This window comes from Eulemur rufifrons, chromosome 17 (assembly GCF_041146395.1).
Source record: "Eulemur rufifrons isolate Redbay chromosome 17, OSU_ERuf_1, whole genome shotgun sequence".
Classification (NCBI taxonomy): Eukaryota; Metazoa; Chordata; class Mammalia; order Primates; family Lemuridae; genus Eulemur; species Eulemur rufifrons.
In genome coordinates, this window is record NC_090999.1 from 53,936,768 (window position 1) to 53,956,070 (window position 19,303).

General features: G+C 32.6%; 1 protein-coding gene across 24 annotated transcripts in view; it reads right to left on the reverse strand.

Moving 5' to 3' along the window:
- The window catches only part of SSBP2 (single stranded DNA binding protein 2), a 277,450-nt gene that overhangs the window by 52,095 nt on the left and 206,052 nt on the right, over positions 1 to 19,303 (reverse strand). For 17 of the 24 annotated variants that reach the window (XM_069492224.1, XM_069492220.1, XM_069492211.1 and 14 more), the window contains one exon: positions 2,064 to 2,123. The exons of 6 other annotated variants lie outside the window; for them this stretch is intronic. In XM_069492224.1, the coding sequence (XP_069348325.1) occupies positions 2,064 to 2,123 (60 nt within the window). The remainder of the gene's footprint in view (positions 1 to 2,063; positions 2,124 to 19,303) is intronic. One more of the 24 variants, XM_069492209.1, reaches the window with a different exon arrangement.

The following is a 19,303-nucleotide window of genomic DNA, read 5'->3' on the forward strand; positions in this document are numbered from 1 at the left end:
TGCTTGAAAGGTCATGCTCCTAAACAGGTTAAACATTTCCTAAAATAATATTATTTATTCTATTAACACAATTATTTTAAAAAATAATATAAATGCAAATTACAAGTTTGGATGATAGACATCTGAATTAATGAAATTTAAATATGTGTGTGTTGGGAGGGTAGGGACAGACAAAAAAAGAACACTTATAGAAGAGTACAATTGTTTTAAAATATATTTTAGGTAAAGACTGTTTAAAATTCTTGAGGAAAAAAAGCCTGTATTGTTATGTATTATCTTTAACTTTTAATAGTCTCTTTTAAAAATACAAAGACATTACATACTTGTTCTTAAAAAGTTTCAGCAATCTAGATTTACAATTTCACATTCCCATCCTCATCACTTCCTAAAAGTGTCTTATATTTTGTTATTCTCTGTAGATATGGAACCTACGATAGTATCTTATACATGACAGGCATTTCAATATGTCAAATGAATGCAATTCCAATAATTTTATCACATTTTCATCATTGATACACAATACATGAATTCAAAAGAATTCTAATAACACACTTATACAAGAATTTCACATTTCCCTAATTCAGATTTTCAGGAACCTCCTACACCTATGTAATACACAAAGCTATAGATGGGATGTTTGAAAAACCATGAAGCCTCCAATAAAAGATGCAAATTTCTGCCCTTTAAAAAGAAATTTAAATGACTCAGGCACCTATATAAGTAGATCCGACAATATATACAGGTTCACCCACAGAGAAAATAAAATTCCCATATGTTGGAACACTTGGCATCTGTGCACTTCCCTTTCCTATTTCATGCCATGCTTCCCTGGCCCTGTGTACTGAATGCAGATTCAGTCTGTAGGAGAAATATGCTCCAGCTGCTAATGTGAGGACTGCCAAGCACTACAACCAAGAGATGACCCAGCACTTCTTCCTGCTTAAAGTTTTCCCCTGGGGGTGAATCTGGGTGCTGGCACATCCTGCTGTGCACTAGAAGCAGAAAACAGCAGCAAATTGGGACACTTCAAAGACACAGCATAATTTCAGTAAGAGTTAGGAGAGAAGAAGCAGACTTCTGCTGCTATCAAGTAAATTAGTAACTGCAACATTCTTGTTCCATTTTTGGTAGGGTAGGAAGTGGAAATGGAAAGAAAATAAGAATGAAAAGAGAATTTATTGTGATAACAGGGATCTGGGACAAAGCTGCAGTATACAAATAACAGAATTAGAGAAAGTGACATAAACATGACATAATGTTAAGCATTTAATTTCTTCTTGTGTTACATACATGAACATTGCTTATATCCTAAAACCAAGCTATAAAATCCTTATAAGAATTCTGTTTTATTCTCTTTAGCAAATCAATACTTACGATATTGAGGAAAAAACTATTAGAGAATAAAACACTATGACATTTTAGAGCTCTTATAGATTACAAAAAGTTGGAAGATTTACTACTGTTAAATATTTATTTATTAATAGATCTAACCCTTCTAGAAGCAGCTAATTGCTTGCCCGATATGTCATTATAATTGGGCAAAACTTATATGAATGTTAGAGGCATGATATTGAAACCATATTAAAGTAACCAAAGTATGTTCATAGAAAATTGTATTACCATCCCTTAAATGGGAGAATAATCAGTATTTATCAAAATTATATAAATTTTAAAAATTAGGTTCAAAGTATAAGGTAGACTTCAAGGGTGAGCAAACTTTTTTTTTTTTTAAAGATCCAGATAGTATATATTATAGGGTTGCGAGCCACATATGGTCTCTGTCATGACCGCTCAAATCTGTACTGTAGTGTAAAAGCAGCCACAGACAATACATAAATGTATCCGTGTAGCTATGTTCCAATAAAACTTTATTTATAAAAACAGTCAGCCAGCCCATGGGCTGAAGTTTGCCAACCCTTAATGTAGATTATATATTACTAGAAGTAGCATTAAATCAGATAAGGAAAGGATAATTTCATATTTTTATAACATAAAAAGTATTTGTGGCATTTTCAAGATCTTTATCAATTCTCATAAAAACTTAAGTAGCACATAAATCTTACCTGATTAGGTATCCTCAATGGGGGCCTTGGACCTCCAGGGTACCGAGGTGACATAAAAGGCTATTAAGTGAAACAAACAAATAAACAAAACAGAACAAAAAAGCACAATGTAAAATACAGATCTGAAAATAAATACCTTAAAAAATTTAGAATTATATAAAACATAAGTCAATTTACTTTCCTATGTGGCTGCTTTCAGTAGAATAAATGCTTTTAAGAAAATTTCCATCCTGTTTTTTATTTTGTAGAACATCTGGAACATTTTCCAAATAAAATGTAAAAACATTAAAGATGACTAAAGTAACCATGGCAAAATTTTTTAAAAAATAAGAATTATTATTTAGATAATGATATCTAACTGTCAAAAAAATAAGATTAAGAAACAGGCAACTGAACCTTAAGAAGGACTTCAGGAGAGGGCTTACTGGCTACATTATTATATAAAATATGTTCTTAATATATACTTTTGACTGAATTGTCAGGTCTGGTTATCAATTTCCTTTAATAATTTTAAACTTGCCAGTTTTCACCTTTTCTTTTATAGCTCTGTTTAAAATGGTGAAGAAATTTCTTTTCCAAGGGTTATTTGTGGTCAAAAAATGCTTTGGCTTTCCCTCATTGTAGCTTTGTTGTAATTCAAAATTGACTAAGCCAGACGTGGTGCCTGTAGTCCAGCTACTCAGGAGGCTGAGGCAGGACTGCTTGAACCTGAACCCAGGAGGAGCCCAGGAGTTGGCGGCTGTAATGTGCCATGGCTGTGCCTGTGAATAGACACCACATTCCAGCCTGGGAGGCAGAGCAAGACCTTGTTTAAAAAAAAAAAAGTGACTAAATTTATTTTTTCTATTTATTTATTTTTAGAGACATGGTCTCATTCTGTCACCAAGGCTGGAGTGCAGTACGGTCATCACAGCTCATTGCAGCCTTGAACTTCTGAGCTTAAGCCATCCTCCTGCTTCCAATCTCCCAAGTAGCTAGGACCATGGGCGTGCACCAGTATACCTAATTAATTTTTTTTTTTTTAATTTTTTGTAGAGACAGGGTCTCACTATGTTGCCCAGGCTGGTCTAGCACTCCTGGCTTCAAGCAATACTCCTGCTTGGGCCTCCCAAAGTGCTGGGATTATAGGAGGGAGCCACTGTGCCCCACCTGACTAAAATTTAAAGTTTCTTTGTATATTTTGACCTTAGCAGATTATGAAGTGTATATTTTTTAACAAAAGAAAAAAAAGTCTCATATTAAAAGTCAAGTTAATTTATGTTGTTAGATGAGTCAAAGTCTCCTAAAATGTGTTACATCTCTCAGTCCAGAAACATTCCAGAAAAATATCCTAAAAGTATCATTATAGTGATTTCCCAATGTTGAGTAGAAGGAGAATATTCTTGAGAATATTTTTGAACAGATTTAGGTACCACATTTTTAGAATTTTATTAAGTTACTCAAAATTCTATTTTTCTAGAAATAGAAAATTATAATTTTATTTAATTACATCTTAATACCTAATTACTTAAATGTAAGATTATTCCTTACATGTAATATAAGCAAATCATCAAATCTAAAGGGTTGAATATTGTTAACATATGAAAATGGATTAATATAAATTAAGACTAAATTTAACATATAATAAGTAGACAAAGGCTTGGGCAAGTCAAATTTATAGCACTTTACAGAATTAAATCCTACATTTACAATATATTATCTATAAACATTTTTAGAATTAGGCCTGCAGTTCATGGCCATACAAGTTTTCCAGAGGCTGTTTTAAAAACAGCCTATGAAAAATAAAATTTGAATTAATTTATGCTGTCTACATTTTTTTCTATAGTATCTTTTGGATCTAGTATCTTTTTGGAGGGTCTGATAAACCAACAAGAGGAACTTCACAATTAAGCAAGCAATTTGGCATTTTGCTTACCATGTTCTTATATACAAATGTGCTTCCAAGAGTTCATTTTATATGGACAGAAACAGTGGGTTATTCAGGTCCTATTATTACCTTCAGCTGATAAAACTTAAGAAGGTTTTCCAATTTTAACAAAGTTGATTTTAAAAATGTTTAGCTTTCACATACTTGATCAAAGTTGTCTCTTTTTTATCATTCTGAAACTCTACTCCAAATTGGATTAATAGGTTAACTATATACTGCTGACTAGAAACTTACTCGAATATTCTTACTCCCTCTGTTATTTTCCCTTTCCTTTCTAAATTACCTAGTATCACTTAAAGAAACTGTCTTTTAAATTCTAGACTCATTTTTAAAATTCAATATTTAAATATTATGTCATTGGTTTTGTAATAGTTGCCTTTCTTTTAGAGTGATGTTTTATAAAACTTACAATTCAAAGTATATCAATTTAATTTTTGAAATATGGAGAAATAAAAATAGGTTACTAATAATTCCTATCTATAATAAAATCACTTGGAAATGCAGTACAAGGTAGAAATTATGTGAAAAATACTACTAAATATCAAAATGTTGAGATAAATACTTAGACGTGCTTTATTCGAAATCCAGCATTTGAGATTTGCATGTTCATCTGAATGTAAAAAGATGTTATGGTGTAAATTTAATGGAATATTTAATGGAAAAGAAAATTTTTTTCTCTAATGGATGGCATTTGAATGAATATACTGTAATGGGCTGTCTATACCTTCCTCCCTGACTCTGAGGCCCTATCAAGGGACTGCTATGAAGGAGGGTCAGCGCATGTGTTTGCTGGGAACCTGCAGGTTCCTACAAAATAAGATTGAAAGAGACACAGATTCTGTTTTTAGTCAATTTACTTGCTCTTATATTGTCCTCCTCCAGGAAGTTCAAATTTATGTGGTTTTTGGCCAAAAATATTGAAAACTATTTATAAATTATCTATACAACTCAAAGTATAAAATGACAAAAATCTTGTTAATTTAGATAAGAATCTACTACTTTTACATAAAATATAAAGATTGCTATGGTTAAAGAATTTTTAATATAAAATTAGTGCTGTTAAAACATAAGCTCTTATTATTCAGATTGATCCTTACCTTAAATTATCTAGATAACTACCTAAGTCCTCAATTGTCTAGAGAATTAGCTTGGACAGACATAGCAACAGAACCCAAAAGAGTTTGCATACTAGCAACTGAGAATATTCTGTACTAATATCTGTACTTCACTACTCCGAAATCAATCTACTTTCAAATACAATTCAAAATATTAAAACAAATTTAAATTCTTTTGTGGCAAATGCAAATCTAACAGATTACCTACTGATGATATAAATTGTATCTACTGACAGACATGTCAGTACTCTCTTCATTAGCAACCTGAGAAGAATAGGTTCTTCAAAATTTCAGTCTTGGCTATTAAAGTATACTTACTCTTTGTATCTAGAACTATGTTTTTTTATTTTTATTTTTTTTAATAGTTTGGGCATCAAATATTTGCCCGAAGGTATCATGCTGACAAATCAGCATTTTAACTGGAAAAAGCCTTCCCTTGAAAGAGTTGTTTACAATGTGTGTGGAAATAACATTTGACTGGAAGTCAAGGACCTGGATTTTAGTTTTTGTACCACCATTAATTAGCAGAGGGTCCCCTGAGATAATGACCTTTCAGGACTTTAGTTTCCTCCACCTTAAAATGAGGGAGTTGAACCACATGATTTCTAAAGTCCCTTGTAAAATAAGGGACCCATGATTCTGTGTCAATTGTTTTCAGTATTACCCTTAAATATAAAGGTTTGTGTATTGGCTTCCCTTGAAAGAGTTGTTTACAATGTGTGTGGAAATAACATTTGACTGGAAGTCAAGGACCTGGATTTTAGTTTTTGTACCACCATTAATTAGCAGAGGGTCCCCTGAGATAATGACCTTTCAGGACTTTAGTTTCCTCCACCTTAAAATGAGGGAGTTGAACCACATGATTTCTAAAGTCCCTTGTAAAATAAGGGACCCATGATTCTGTGTCAATTGTTTTCAGTATTACCCTTAAATATAAAGGTTTGTGTATTGTAGATACGCTGCAAACATTTGGAGTGTGTGTGGGTGAGGTGGGGAGTGGGCATAAAGGCATGTGCTCCTACGGCACAAACCATCTTTATTAAGGAGCTGGAGAAAATTATTACCATGCTTTGCAGAGAACAAAGAAAACCTAGTTTAAGAAGAAATGCTCCAAAAAAAAAAAAAAAAAAAAAGGTGCTCTTTGTTGTGTCAGATTAAAGGTCAACCAAGAGAATAAAAAAGCTGCACTTATCAATTATTAATAGAAGGTATGGTAGAAATTTGTTCATTCAACAGATATTTTTTAAACACCCACAAAAGCACTGCTTTGGGTGGTTGGACAGATCAGTGAACAAAGCAGATGAAGACTACTGCCCTCTGCTTAGGATTTTTCAAGGTTCATAGTCTTATAATTAATAGGAGAAACAATTTTCTGCAAAAATTGTTTTCTACATCAGTCCACTAATCTGGAACAAATAGAATGTTCTCTTCACCAAATGGCAAGTATCAATGAAAACCCAAAGAAAATAATGTTTCAATCTGGTGTCCTCCTTCAAGACATATTACATCATCCCTACTTGACAGAACATGTAGTGCTATGAATGACTGAAAATTAGGGCTATGCTTTAAAAAAAAAAAAAAGTTTCCAAATTAGACAAAACTCATAAAGTAAAGGGCCTTACTCTGCAATGTAAGATAAATTGGGTAGCATAGTTAGTACTCTGACATACGGAATCTACATTTCTAGGTATAAATTCTCATTTCTACATGTTTCAGTTATTTGCCTGTGCTATAGATTGAATGTTTGTGTCCACACATAATTTGTATGCTGAAACCTAATCCTCAATGTGATGGTATTTGGAGGTGGGGCCTTTGGGAGGTAATTAAGTCATGAGGGTGGAGCCTTCTTGAATGGGATTAATGCCTTTATAAACAGAGGCACAAGAGAAATGATCTTTCTCTCTCTGCCATGTAAGCATATTGGCCTTCTGCAAACTAGGAAGAGGACCCTCACCATGAACCAAATTGGCTGGCACCTTGATCTTGGACTTCCCAGCCTGCAGAACTCTGAGGTATAAATTTCTGTTGATTAATCCTTCCAGTCTATGCTATTTTTATTTTAGCAGCCTGAACTAAGACAGTCTAGAATGAATGGGATAACTCAAGTGAAAGGAATAAAAATATACACAAAGTCAAAAAAATCAATAAATATTTGGTGACAAAATGAAAGAAAAAAACTAATAGAAATACAAACCAAGTATCTAGCTCATTCCCTAGTCTTTTAGGGGAAAAATTATTTGACTCAGAATTATAGTTTCTTTCTGAATGAATGTCATTAAACTTTAAAAGATTATTATTTTCTATGATATCAAGTTTTATTCATGGAATTTTAAACTTCTGTCTTCCTAGAAGAGATTTTCCTCTAATCCTTGCCCTTTCCGCTAGTGGAAAGTAGTAGTTTCCTTCTTCTATGATTGATCTTTCAAAAGTCCTTACTGTTTTATTTCAATTCCCTATGAATTACAAGGAATCAGCTCTTTCTTTCCCCGCTATTGGTAGAAGGTAGATTGCGCATTCCAATTCTTACCTTCTCTGAAGGTCTCAGACCTCTCAATGGAATTATTTTGTAAGTACTGCCAGTACTGAAATTATGGGTGACATAAACCATTTTCAGCCCTGACTTCTTTTAAGATATATATGATAAATCTATATATCTCAAATGATACATTGTTGAAATGTTCATTTTGCTAATATTTTATAACATTGTCAATAGTTTCTTAAAAAATATAAATATGATTCACCAACATTAGAATATTCTCTATTCCTTGCGATTACTGTGTACTCTCTGTTCTCTGCCGAGCAAATTTCTATTAATTCCCCAAGGGCCAGGTTAAATGTCACTTCCTCTTTAAAGAATTTCTATAGACTCCTTTCCCTCTACTTCATTAGCACTTTGTTTATACCATTTATCACTGAGGATTTAGTACACTGCAGTATAATGTACACTTTGATATGAAGGAACCCCGCTTTGGAGGAAAGAACACAAAACAATATTAGAGAAAGTAATTACCTTAATGTCAAGGTAATTAATCCATAAAATAAAGCTGGCATTTCTTAGAACACCTAAAATTTATGTAGCATTATATAAATCACCTTACATCTCATTTTAAATGTTTCATCTTGGCTTTAAAAATTCTTTAAGTCTTAGTCTTGAAGTATAAATTGATAAAGAAAATTTAAAATCATTAAAAAGTAAAAAAGTCCTTTAAAATGCCAATCACTAAGCATTTTCTATATTCCATATTTTTTTTTTATGAGCACAATTTAGAACAAATCAAAGATAAAGAGAATAATACACTAACTTCTTTAGAATGGAAAAATTAACATTTAGGACAATTTACACTTCAAAAAGCTTAGAAGTTGAGGTATATTCTAAAACACACAATTATACAGGAGTTATCCAATTTAAAGTAAATCAGGATGTTTTGAGGACAAAATTATTATGTGAAATTAGCTTCTAAATCTGAAAACTTATAAGTTTTAAAACTTTTTAATGATTGAAAGAAAAATGTAATTATCAAGTTTAAGAAAATATGAACTTGACAATTTAGCAAGTAATCATTCACATAACAAATGACTTCTTCACAAAATTACTCGAAGTTTTACAAGTTTTGTATTATATATTTATAATAAAATGACATGCAATTTTATTTAAATATGCCTTTTAGACACATGTTAAAGCAAGAAGTTTAACTTTTTAGAGTTTACTAGATCAATTTCCTCATAAGTAAAAGAAAACCAAAGACCAACTTTCTTAACTGCCATTTTAGTTTTCTTACCTCTGTAACACCCTGCTATCGGGATACTTTTAGAGTAATGGCAGGTACACATACGTACACACTTTGTTCCTATGACTAACTGACCAGAAATAAATTGTCTGACTTGGCACTTCCTTTCAGGACCCCAGCAACTGTGCAACCACTTATTCAATATAGAATTCTTTTCCTTAGCTACCACTCAAATATGAAAAGCTGAGAAGGCAGTGGTATTTCAGGGAAGCAAGTTAATTTGCATATAAAGCACTAATTAGCATGTGCTCTTGATTCACCAGACTAAAAAGAAATGTAACAGCTGAAATAAAATAAAATTAAAAGTTCTATATCTCTTTTCTTGAACATTTTGGTGGAGTTTTGATAATACATGTAGTCTTTAGTCCATTTATTTGTGTTTTAAGTTAAATGCTGACAGGGAATAGAAGGTGAGTGGAGAACATGGTAAATGGATCTGGCATGGAGTATCATCATTATAATAGAGCTGTTCGTTACAACGTGATGACTTATAATGTGCTTCACAAGGAAGGGAAGGAAGCAGCTAGCACATTATGTGAGAAAATGTACAGAGCAAGAATTCAGTAAATGTTTGGTTGGTTCAGCAGCTGGTTCATGGATCAAGTGATGAACAACCCTGATGGAAGACTCTAAAAACCAGCAAAAGATGTAATAAAGCTTGGTCTTCTTGTATAAAACCTCACCTGACCAATTTATTTGTCCTGTTAAAAATAGTTAGTACCTACCTCTTTACCTATGTTGTAAAGAGTAAATTATACTATTGATATAGCATAACTGGTTGTCTAGAGAGAAAATGCTTACAAAATATGTCTAGAGGGGAAAATCCTAGGATAAATTATATCTTATAGAGGCCCTAATAAGAGTAAGTAAAGAACAAAGAGTTGGGAATCCCAAGAAGATACTGAATTATAATTATAATATCCATATCAGTGACATATAAGAGAACTTACCATTTACATGACTAATAAGGCCTTTTATTCTCTCCTATTGCTTTCAGGTTTCTCTCATTATTTTTGGGGTGTCAGGGTTGAAAATAATGATTCTTAGGCAGTTTTATAGAGTAGCAGTAGCAATATTCAGTAACCACTATTTGGTATAAAAGGATGTCAGGTTAATTTACGTATGATTTGACAAGAAAAGTGTAGTAACTTATTGATCTTTTTCTGAAGCATAAACCAGCCATAAGAACTGCTAACAATTCTATATAGCAGCTCATCTCTCAGTTGTGTGTGTCATATAGCGCCATGTTTGTACACAGGATCCTAGTCTTTTCAGAACAAAATACATTAAAAGGTGATAATCCTCAGGTTGTTTCAGGAACAACATGTTTTAGCTTACACATTTTCTAAGAAAAGGCTCAGCATTTGAGTATTAACATCAAACATTCTGCTTTCTTAATATTATATTGTTTTTAGTATATAGCCATCTTTACAACAAAATCTGTAAGAAAATGGGTATTTGCCAAAAAGTAATTTGCTTCACTCAACATTTAGGCAAAAACACAGGTACAAAATGAAATACAGCCTGGAAGAATATGGGTTAACTTCATTAACTACTTTAATGACATAAAGATCACCTATCTATCTTACTTGGTCCTATGCAGACATGGCTTTTGACATGGATTCAGTCTTTCCTCTGATACGAAACAGAACAATTGAAGTACTGTTTTAAGAAGTTATAGAAGATACAATTTTATAACAAGATTATCCTAGAATCTAAAACATAATTTTAGAAAATTATAAATATGACAAGGATAATTATTTATTCATAGTCCTGGAAAGGTAAAAAAAAAAATATGTTCACTATAAGATTTAATCAAAAGCATAAAGTCTTTTAAAAACTATTACTTTTTATTATATGTTTATAATTTTAGTTCTTTTTACTGTATATGATTTTCTCTATACAGATTCTATTCTATGTTTTTCCATTCTATATTTTACTTACAAGCAAATATTTTTTTGACTTAAATGTGTTAACTTTCTTGAAGTCATGTGCTATCAATAATAAATAACGTTGAGAATATTATTTTGAAATATCATTACAGAGCATTATGACTTCCTTATTTCATTTCAATCATCTTACACATGGTAAGAATAGTCACATAGTTTTGTTTTGATAATTCCATGAAATACTTCATGAGTTTACTGTAGAAAAGTAATGATGCATAAATTATACATCAAATGCATTTTGTCACAGTTACTTTACAATTCATATATCTTAATTTGTTTAGTTTCTTTTCTGTTTTTCATGAACATCTCCATCAGACATCACTGACACCCCAGTGGATAAGACATTCTTGATTAACATATTTTAATTCCAACTAGTACTAAACTAATTTAGCTCACAAAATGACTTACTTGTGCTGGCATATTCTGCTGATAAGCGTAAGTATGTAGTTTATCTCCCATATGTCTTAAGATATTCTCTCATCATCAACACTTAATTAAAATAATTCACATAAAATAACTGCCGAGCAAATAACAGATCCAGTTTCCTTGATGTTATTTTGGCAAGGCTAACCCAATACAGCATAGAGTTACAAGGAAGTTGATTCTTTTGATACAGATTTATTTTAGCATCAAAATTGGTCACTTACATTATGGGTCTTTTCAAGAAGATGAGACTTTTTCTGAAGTCTTCATTACCATGTAGTCACTGGATAAAGATACGTGGCAATAGACTTCGGGATTGTGAATAAGGACTATGCTGTCTAGTGGTCTAATAAATTATGAAAGTTTGGATAAAATTCTACAAAAAATTTTAATAATTTGTTTCAATCTATTTATATTCAGAGATACACACAGACCCACACATTTTTTGGTGTCTGTGAGGCAAGTAGCTGGTATCCTACTGTGCTCCTGTGCTGCTTCCTACTACCGATTAAACTAACAGCAACAAATCAACCCACGTTAAAAGAATAACAGTTTGGGTATAAAAATAAATATTTGAAATTTGTAATTTAGGGTAAAGTATCAATCAAAAAAACCAGCTAAAACTTAATAAATAATTTTTAAAAACCACCTTAACTTTTCATTAAAGAATGCAAAAGTATTCTTCTCTCTTCCCTTTTCCCTACTTTACTTTCATACTTTGATGTAAACTTGTTCCAGATGAGAGTGACCGTGAGAGAAGGTACTTCAATTTATTTAAATGCATCACTGCAAAATAATATGGCACTTTGTTCTTACACTTCTGATATCTTGATTGCTAGGGAAGTTTCTACTGATTAAGCAGTAGTCCTTTCAAATTCCCGTGCAGAGATAACAGTTTGTTAAAGAAACTGGCCTATGGGATTGGTCTTCCGATATAACTGGCTGAATGTGTTTACTTTTTTAGAAATGAAATAATACTCCCATATTTATTTGGTTACTTACCAATAAACATGAAGTCTATACTCAAAGCTATTCAACTCACATCTAAACTACATAAGATAGTGTTTCTGAATGAGTACACTGATTTGTGAAAAAAATAAACTATATCAGATAGTGTTTCCCCAGAAAAGATTTGTATATTTTATAAAATTTAGAAATTATTATTGTACCAAAGTCTGTTTTGAAACTAAACTAAAGCTTACTCATTTGACTAATGCTAAAAGTATAAATATGAGAATTCAGATTGCACAAATTGAAGTTATTTCTGCATCTGGGGAGTGCAGAAATATACAATTTGAAACACATATTAAATAAATACATGTACACATAATTGATATGAAAAATTCAAATGAAAAAATATTTACTGATGTCAAAGGTATCTGTAATGTCAGAGACCATTTATACAATATAAAAATGACAGAAATCAGGTAGTATTCACATTTGTGGGCATTCTAAGTAATTCTTCTTTACTCTTTCTTGATAAGCATCTTACTGTGCACAAAGGTATTTGATTACTCTATTCCCTGGCATTATTTCTTATATTCAAGATGGTACGTGACTGCTTGGAAGAATGGATGATACCTGGCAGCAGCCAATACTCTCCCACTGTTGCCAGCTGAGCTGTTTTTACCTTGTCCCTGAGCAGGAAGGAGCAGTTTAGAGTAGCCAACAGTTCACCCTCAGAAGCATTTCTCTGACCTCTTTGACTTCTCCCTCCGGCTACTGCCTCATTTCTCACTTTCCTTTAGTGCAAAACTCCTTGAAAGAGTTGGCCATACTCATTGCCTCCAACTTCTCTCTTCCTAGCTTATCCTACGTCCACTTTTATGAGGCTTTCACCCCCATCACTGCACTGAACAAGCCCACTAATGAACTCCTTATTGTTAAATCCAGGGGTCAATTGTCAGTCATTGCCTAATTTGACCTATCAGCAGTATTTGACACAGCTAATCCTTCCTCTCCTCCTTGAAACGTTTTCTTCATTTGACTTCTAGTGTACCACATTGCCTGGTTTTCTTCCTATCTCATGGGCTCTCCTTCTCACTGGTTCCTCTGCATCTCTCTGATTTCTTAACATTAGAGTGTCCCAGGATCCATCACTGTACAGCTTTTTGTCTCCATTTATGATCACTATCTTGTCATCAGACTCATGGCTTTAAATATAATCCATATGTTAATGACTCTCAAAGTTATATCTCTAGCTCAGGTCTCAACCATAGAAGTTCAGACTCTGATATCTTGTTCCCTACTCAACATCTCTTGAATATCCGATAGCCATCTCAATCTTGACAAGTTCACAATTAAGTTTCTGATACTCTCTCTCATACCTCCTCCTGAAGTTTTTCATACATCAGTAAATGTCAACTCCATTCTTCCAGCTGAATAGGCCATAAGCTTTGTAGTCACCCTTGACTTGTCTCTTCCTCTCACCAACACATATCCAAATCATTATCAAAATCTTTTGGCTCTAGCTTTAAAATATATAATCCAATCACTTCTCACCACACCTACCACCTTGGTAGGATAATAACCTCTTGCCCAAATTTTGTAATGACATCCAAACTAGTCTCCTTGTTTCCACACTTTCCTCCTACACACTAATTTCAACATGCAACCAGAATGACCCTGTTCAAATCCTCCACTCAGAGTAAAACCCAAAGTCGCTATAATAACTTGTAAACGCTTTCTGTTTTCTATGACTTCATATCTAACTATTCTCCCCAGCTGACACTCCACTTTAGCTACCCAGACCATCTAACTGTCCCTTGGAAAAACCAGTCATGCTTTGAACTCAGGGCCTTTGCATTTGCTTGTCCCTCAGCCTAGAACACTTTCCCTCTTGATATCACATGGTTTGTTCCCTCACTTCCTTCAGGTCTTTACTCAAATGACATCTTTGTGATGAGTTCTTCTCTGGTCACACTATCCACAACTTTTGCAATGCTGTCTATTTTCCTTTTCTGTTTCATTTTTCTCCCTACCCCTTATCACTATCAAATATATCATATATTTTAAAATAATAATTTATTTTTATTATTTTATTAATATTAATTATTTCCCTTGGTGGACTCTAAGTTCTATAAGGGCAAGGATTTCTATTTATCTTGTTTACTGTAGTGATTCTAGCATGGGAGAGGCAATAAATATTTGTTGCTGAATGTCATTGTCAATTTTAGTGAGTAATTTTCAAATTTAGTTTGTAAGACTCATCTGTGAAAAATTTACCTGTTGGGTACAATGTATATTATTCAGGTAATGAGTACACTGAAAACCCAGATTCACCACTATACAACATATACATATAACAGAATTCAACTTGTACCTTCTAAAGCTACTGAAATAAAAACAAACAAATAAATAAAATAAGTCAGTTACAGGACCAAAAACCAAAAATGAATAAAACAAACAGAAACCAAAGGATTTCTATCCTCACACTCCCAAGCCCCAAGAATTCTAATATACTAGGAGTTGGGTGACTCCCAGGACTTTCAGGTTAATAGTTCACAGAACACACTTACAGAAACATTGGTCCTTACCCTTTTACAGGCTGTCTCTTACCATATTTACATTGAACAGGAGTGGGCCCACCACCTGTTTTTGTAAATAAAGTTTTACTGGAACACAGCCATGCTCATTAATTTACATAGTGTCTATGGCTGCTTTTATGCTACAACAGAGTTGAGTGATTGTGACAGAGAACATGTGGCCTACAAAGTCTGAAATATTTACTATCTGGCCCTTTACAGAAAAAGTTGGTTGATTCCTGATATAGAACATGAGACAAATTATTACTGAACACCACCTAGGAATAAGTTACTTTTTAAGAAGCTTACGGCTTTCTAATGTATATTTTAAACAAATCTATCCCACCTACATGGAAAATTAATAATATATTTAGTAACCCGTTCCTTATCTTTAATTCCCCAGAGAATGCTAACCATTTTTGTTTATGTAATCAACATTTAGTAAAAAACTAAATTTATGTTATAAATAGCCTTTGCATAATTGCAATTTGCTCTATATAATTTTTTTATAGAGGGACTTTAATAAAAACTATAGCACTCTGGGAAAATTTTTCACTAATATTTTCAAAAGAAAAACTATAATTTCAAATTATCTAAAAAATAGCTAAGCTCTTACATACATAATTTTAAAATATATTTTGTTGTTTCATACTAAACATCTTGGACATCTTTAGTTGCAGGAGTAGCATGAAAGTGAAAGGAAAATCCAGTATTGGTCTAGTATTGCCAACCTAACTTTTTCCTAAATACTTGTATTGATAAACAAATTAATAACCAAAAAAACAGAGTTTCTAACAGGAAAGTATTTCATTCCATTCTAATTGGAAAATCCATATAAAGACTCTCAACACCTGACACTCCCTCCTTTGCTCTCTGTCCATCCAGTCACTGCTGTAGGGACTTCAGTTGTCTGAACTGCAATTTTTAAAAAAGCTTACTTAGTTACTCAAGCTGAGAAGTTTTAATTTGTTCTAATAGTTGAGGCCAGAAAAACTATTACCACAACTGCAGGATAGCATTATCAAAGCCAGCAGCTGTCAGGCACCTTTATTTTTTCAGTTGCTTTTATCTTTATACCAGGGAAAGACTTGCTCTATTTTCAACACTTAGAATCTATTCTTTAAAGATTCAGAATTATATTTTTTAGAAAATTAAATTTTTAGTTCTTGAGCTTTGATAAATAAGCAAACTTTCCCACCCTCCACTATCCAAATCCTAGTGTATTTAGTTCTGAGACATAGTATTTCTAATGTTTGAATTTTTAAAACTATATATACTGATAATGTTAGACATCATAGTTAATAAATTAATTTTACTCGAGATTTTCAGCACCCCACTCATTCAAACTAAGAAAGGATATAATAAGTACTGTTGTGATTCGTTATCAAAGATGTAAGGTGATATCACAAGTTCTTTGAGGGGGAAAGGGAGTTTCTCCCGGTTTAGAGTATGTCCTAAGACTAATTTTTGAGATAGCCGTGGTCAAAAAAGGTCAGTAAAGATAAGAGGAAAGGCAAACTGTTAGAAGTGAAGACAATACCAATATTAATAATAGAAGGGCATCGAGAAGGTATGTATACTATTTAGCTATATGTATAAATAATAGGGTAAAACAGGCATTACTTACAGTAAAATGGTTGGATTCAGAAAGTCTGAATAGGAAGTGCAGATGAATATAGATACTAAGGTATCTTCAAATGTAGGACTTACTTCCAGAAATAAATTAAATAAATATCTACCTCCCAGAAACATTTACCAATGACTTGTAAAAACATTTCTTCTGGTTTTTCTTTTTCAGTTTCAAGTGTTAGATTAAATAATTATTTTTTTCATTTTTTATTCATTTTGATTCTTTTTCTTTTAAAATATCAAGCATAATGCATTACTCTATCCTTTGTTTTTGTCCTTGTTGCTTTTATGAATGTCATTGATATTGAGCCTTTTCTAGTCAATCATAACACCATGAAGAAAATGGGAAATTTCTTACTATTCATTTTTTTTCTTATTGCATTATTACTATGCTAGAGCATTAGGTCAGCTTGCTACAGTGTAGTCTTGCTAAAAATAGAACCTTTGGAAAAAAAGACCCTGAACAAGTAGAGACATCTGCAAACCACCACTAGATGGCAAAGAAGCTTTACCATTGCTAATATTAGGCCTGCAAACAAAATGTGACTTACAAACCTGTTGTAACATATTTTCTACTATATCCGAGTTTTGGTCTATTTCGATTTTAAAGTATGGATGACCACCTTGGTCTGAAACTAAATTAGTTGGTATACTTTATTTTCAACATATCTTATTCATGTCAAAGCCTTAAATTTATAACCCATCATCAATATATGATTAGTTTTGAACAGTTTCAGTTAAGAAAATTAAACATCTAGTGGCAAGAATATAGTAAACATATCAAGATGAAAATCAAAACAAAGTACATGATAAAAATGAACAAAAGTCTATACAAAGTTCAAAATTATAAGAGATATTTATAAGTATATCCCACATTAGTTAAAGACTCAAAGACATTATCTACATGAGCACCCATTTAAAAATTATATTGTGTTTTTACGTAAGATTTAAATATGTTTAGTTATTAGAGTGAAAAACAAGTTGTAATTTCTTTCCTTAAAAATTTTCTTGTGGTAAAGAGGAGAAAGTAGGAAAAAATAAAGCATTTTCACCCCCCTCAAATTTTTTTTTGGTTCAAATAAGAAATATCAATTGCTTTAATGTTCTATACATTATAGTAAATTCACAAGAGAAGATTCCTTGTTACTCATCCATAAAATTACAGAACTTTATAAGGTAACAGAGTTAACAGTTTAATTTCTTAAAACACAAAAGAGAGTATTTCCTTTGTTTTATTTAGTGCATTTTACTAAATCATTTTGATCGCTATACATAAGTGAGAAGAAAATCTAATTGGTCTAAGAAATACTGCTGCCTCTTTTAATAAAATTGTAGGAATCAAAACCCTTTGCCTGTCTTTCTGGATAAACACTACAAGAATGAATAAATAGCAGATTGATGCTTTTAATACATACTGCAAATTTCTTAGCATACAATAAAACTTCTAAATAAGACTATAGCACAGAGACAGGAGAGTTAGAGGAGAGACTCAGTTCTGGGTGCCTAGGATGGATGTGTACTCACACCATATCACAATACTATATCTTATTCTACTAAAGCTGCCAAACTTTAGTTAGATCAATGGTTGCTTCTGCTGTCTTCCCTCTGATCCCAAGAACCAAGTCTTCCCAATTAAAGAAAGCTGCTCCTAAGTCATTCATCACTTCCATGGTAAGTGTCACTTTGAGGATTTACAGGGTTTCTTATACAAATTACTCCTTTGATAAAAGGCTCTAAGTAAATAAATATATGTGTCTTTAAACAGCTTTATTTTACTAAGTTGATACCTTCTTTTGCATGTCCAACTAGTCGCACTGATTTTACTTATTTGGTTTCCTACTCAGCAACAGAAGCACTCTCATTTCAATAAAAACATCAGAGTATAAACAATGTCACAAAAAGACACTAATATAAAGACTGCCTTTCAGAATGGACTTATTAAATGTATGCAGTACACCTGTAATCCTAGCACTCTGGGAGGCTGATACGGGAAGACTGCTGGAGCTCGGGAGTTGGAGACCAGCCTGAGCAAGAGTGAGATGCCATCTCTACTAAAAATAGAAAAAATTAGCCAGGCATCATGGCATGTACCTGTAGTCCCAGCTACTGGGGAGGCTGAGGCAGGAAGATCGCTTGAGCCCAGAAGATTGAGGGTGAAGTGAGTTATGATGATACCACTGCACTCTAGCCCACTCTAGCCCAGACTCTGTCTCCAAAAAAAAAGAAAAAAAAAGTATGGCATATATATCAAAATTATTTATTTTAGAGTTTAAGTTAATTGTAATTTTTCAAATGTAAATGTAGTTGTTATAAATTCACAACTTGAGAGTTTGTATAATTCCATTTGGTAATGAATTTAAGTCTAATCCAATATTAAATTGGGAAAGAGGGAGCTGTTTTGTAATGTAAACAGGAATAAAAGAAGTACATTTGTCTATTTAGGAGAACTGTTTCAATGTATTTTTTATACTATGATCACAAAGTGAGTAGAGCTGAGAACTACTTAAACTGGCACTTGACGTGCTAATTATAAATTATTCTTTTTAATTTATTCATTGAATTCTGATAGGCTCAATCCTTTTTGAGTCTTGTACCATTCCAGCTATCCCCAAATAAGCTTTGTATTTACTAAGAATATAAAGATAAAATAATATTTTCATGACCTAAAGATCAAAGGCAATGGGAGGTAATTACCCTTCAGAATTTAGTAGCTGCAACCAAGCTGAGAGGCTGCAAGAACTGTTTAGCACTCTTTTGACTATGACTCTTTCGAACCAGGGATTCTCTGATATCCGAGTCTTTGGCTTCTTGTAGAGTCTGAGTCTCTTCTTGTTCTAGCCAGCCTCTGGACCTGGCCACTTGGAGGAACCACAGCCAGCTCTTTT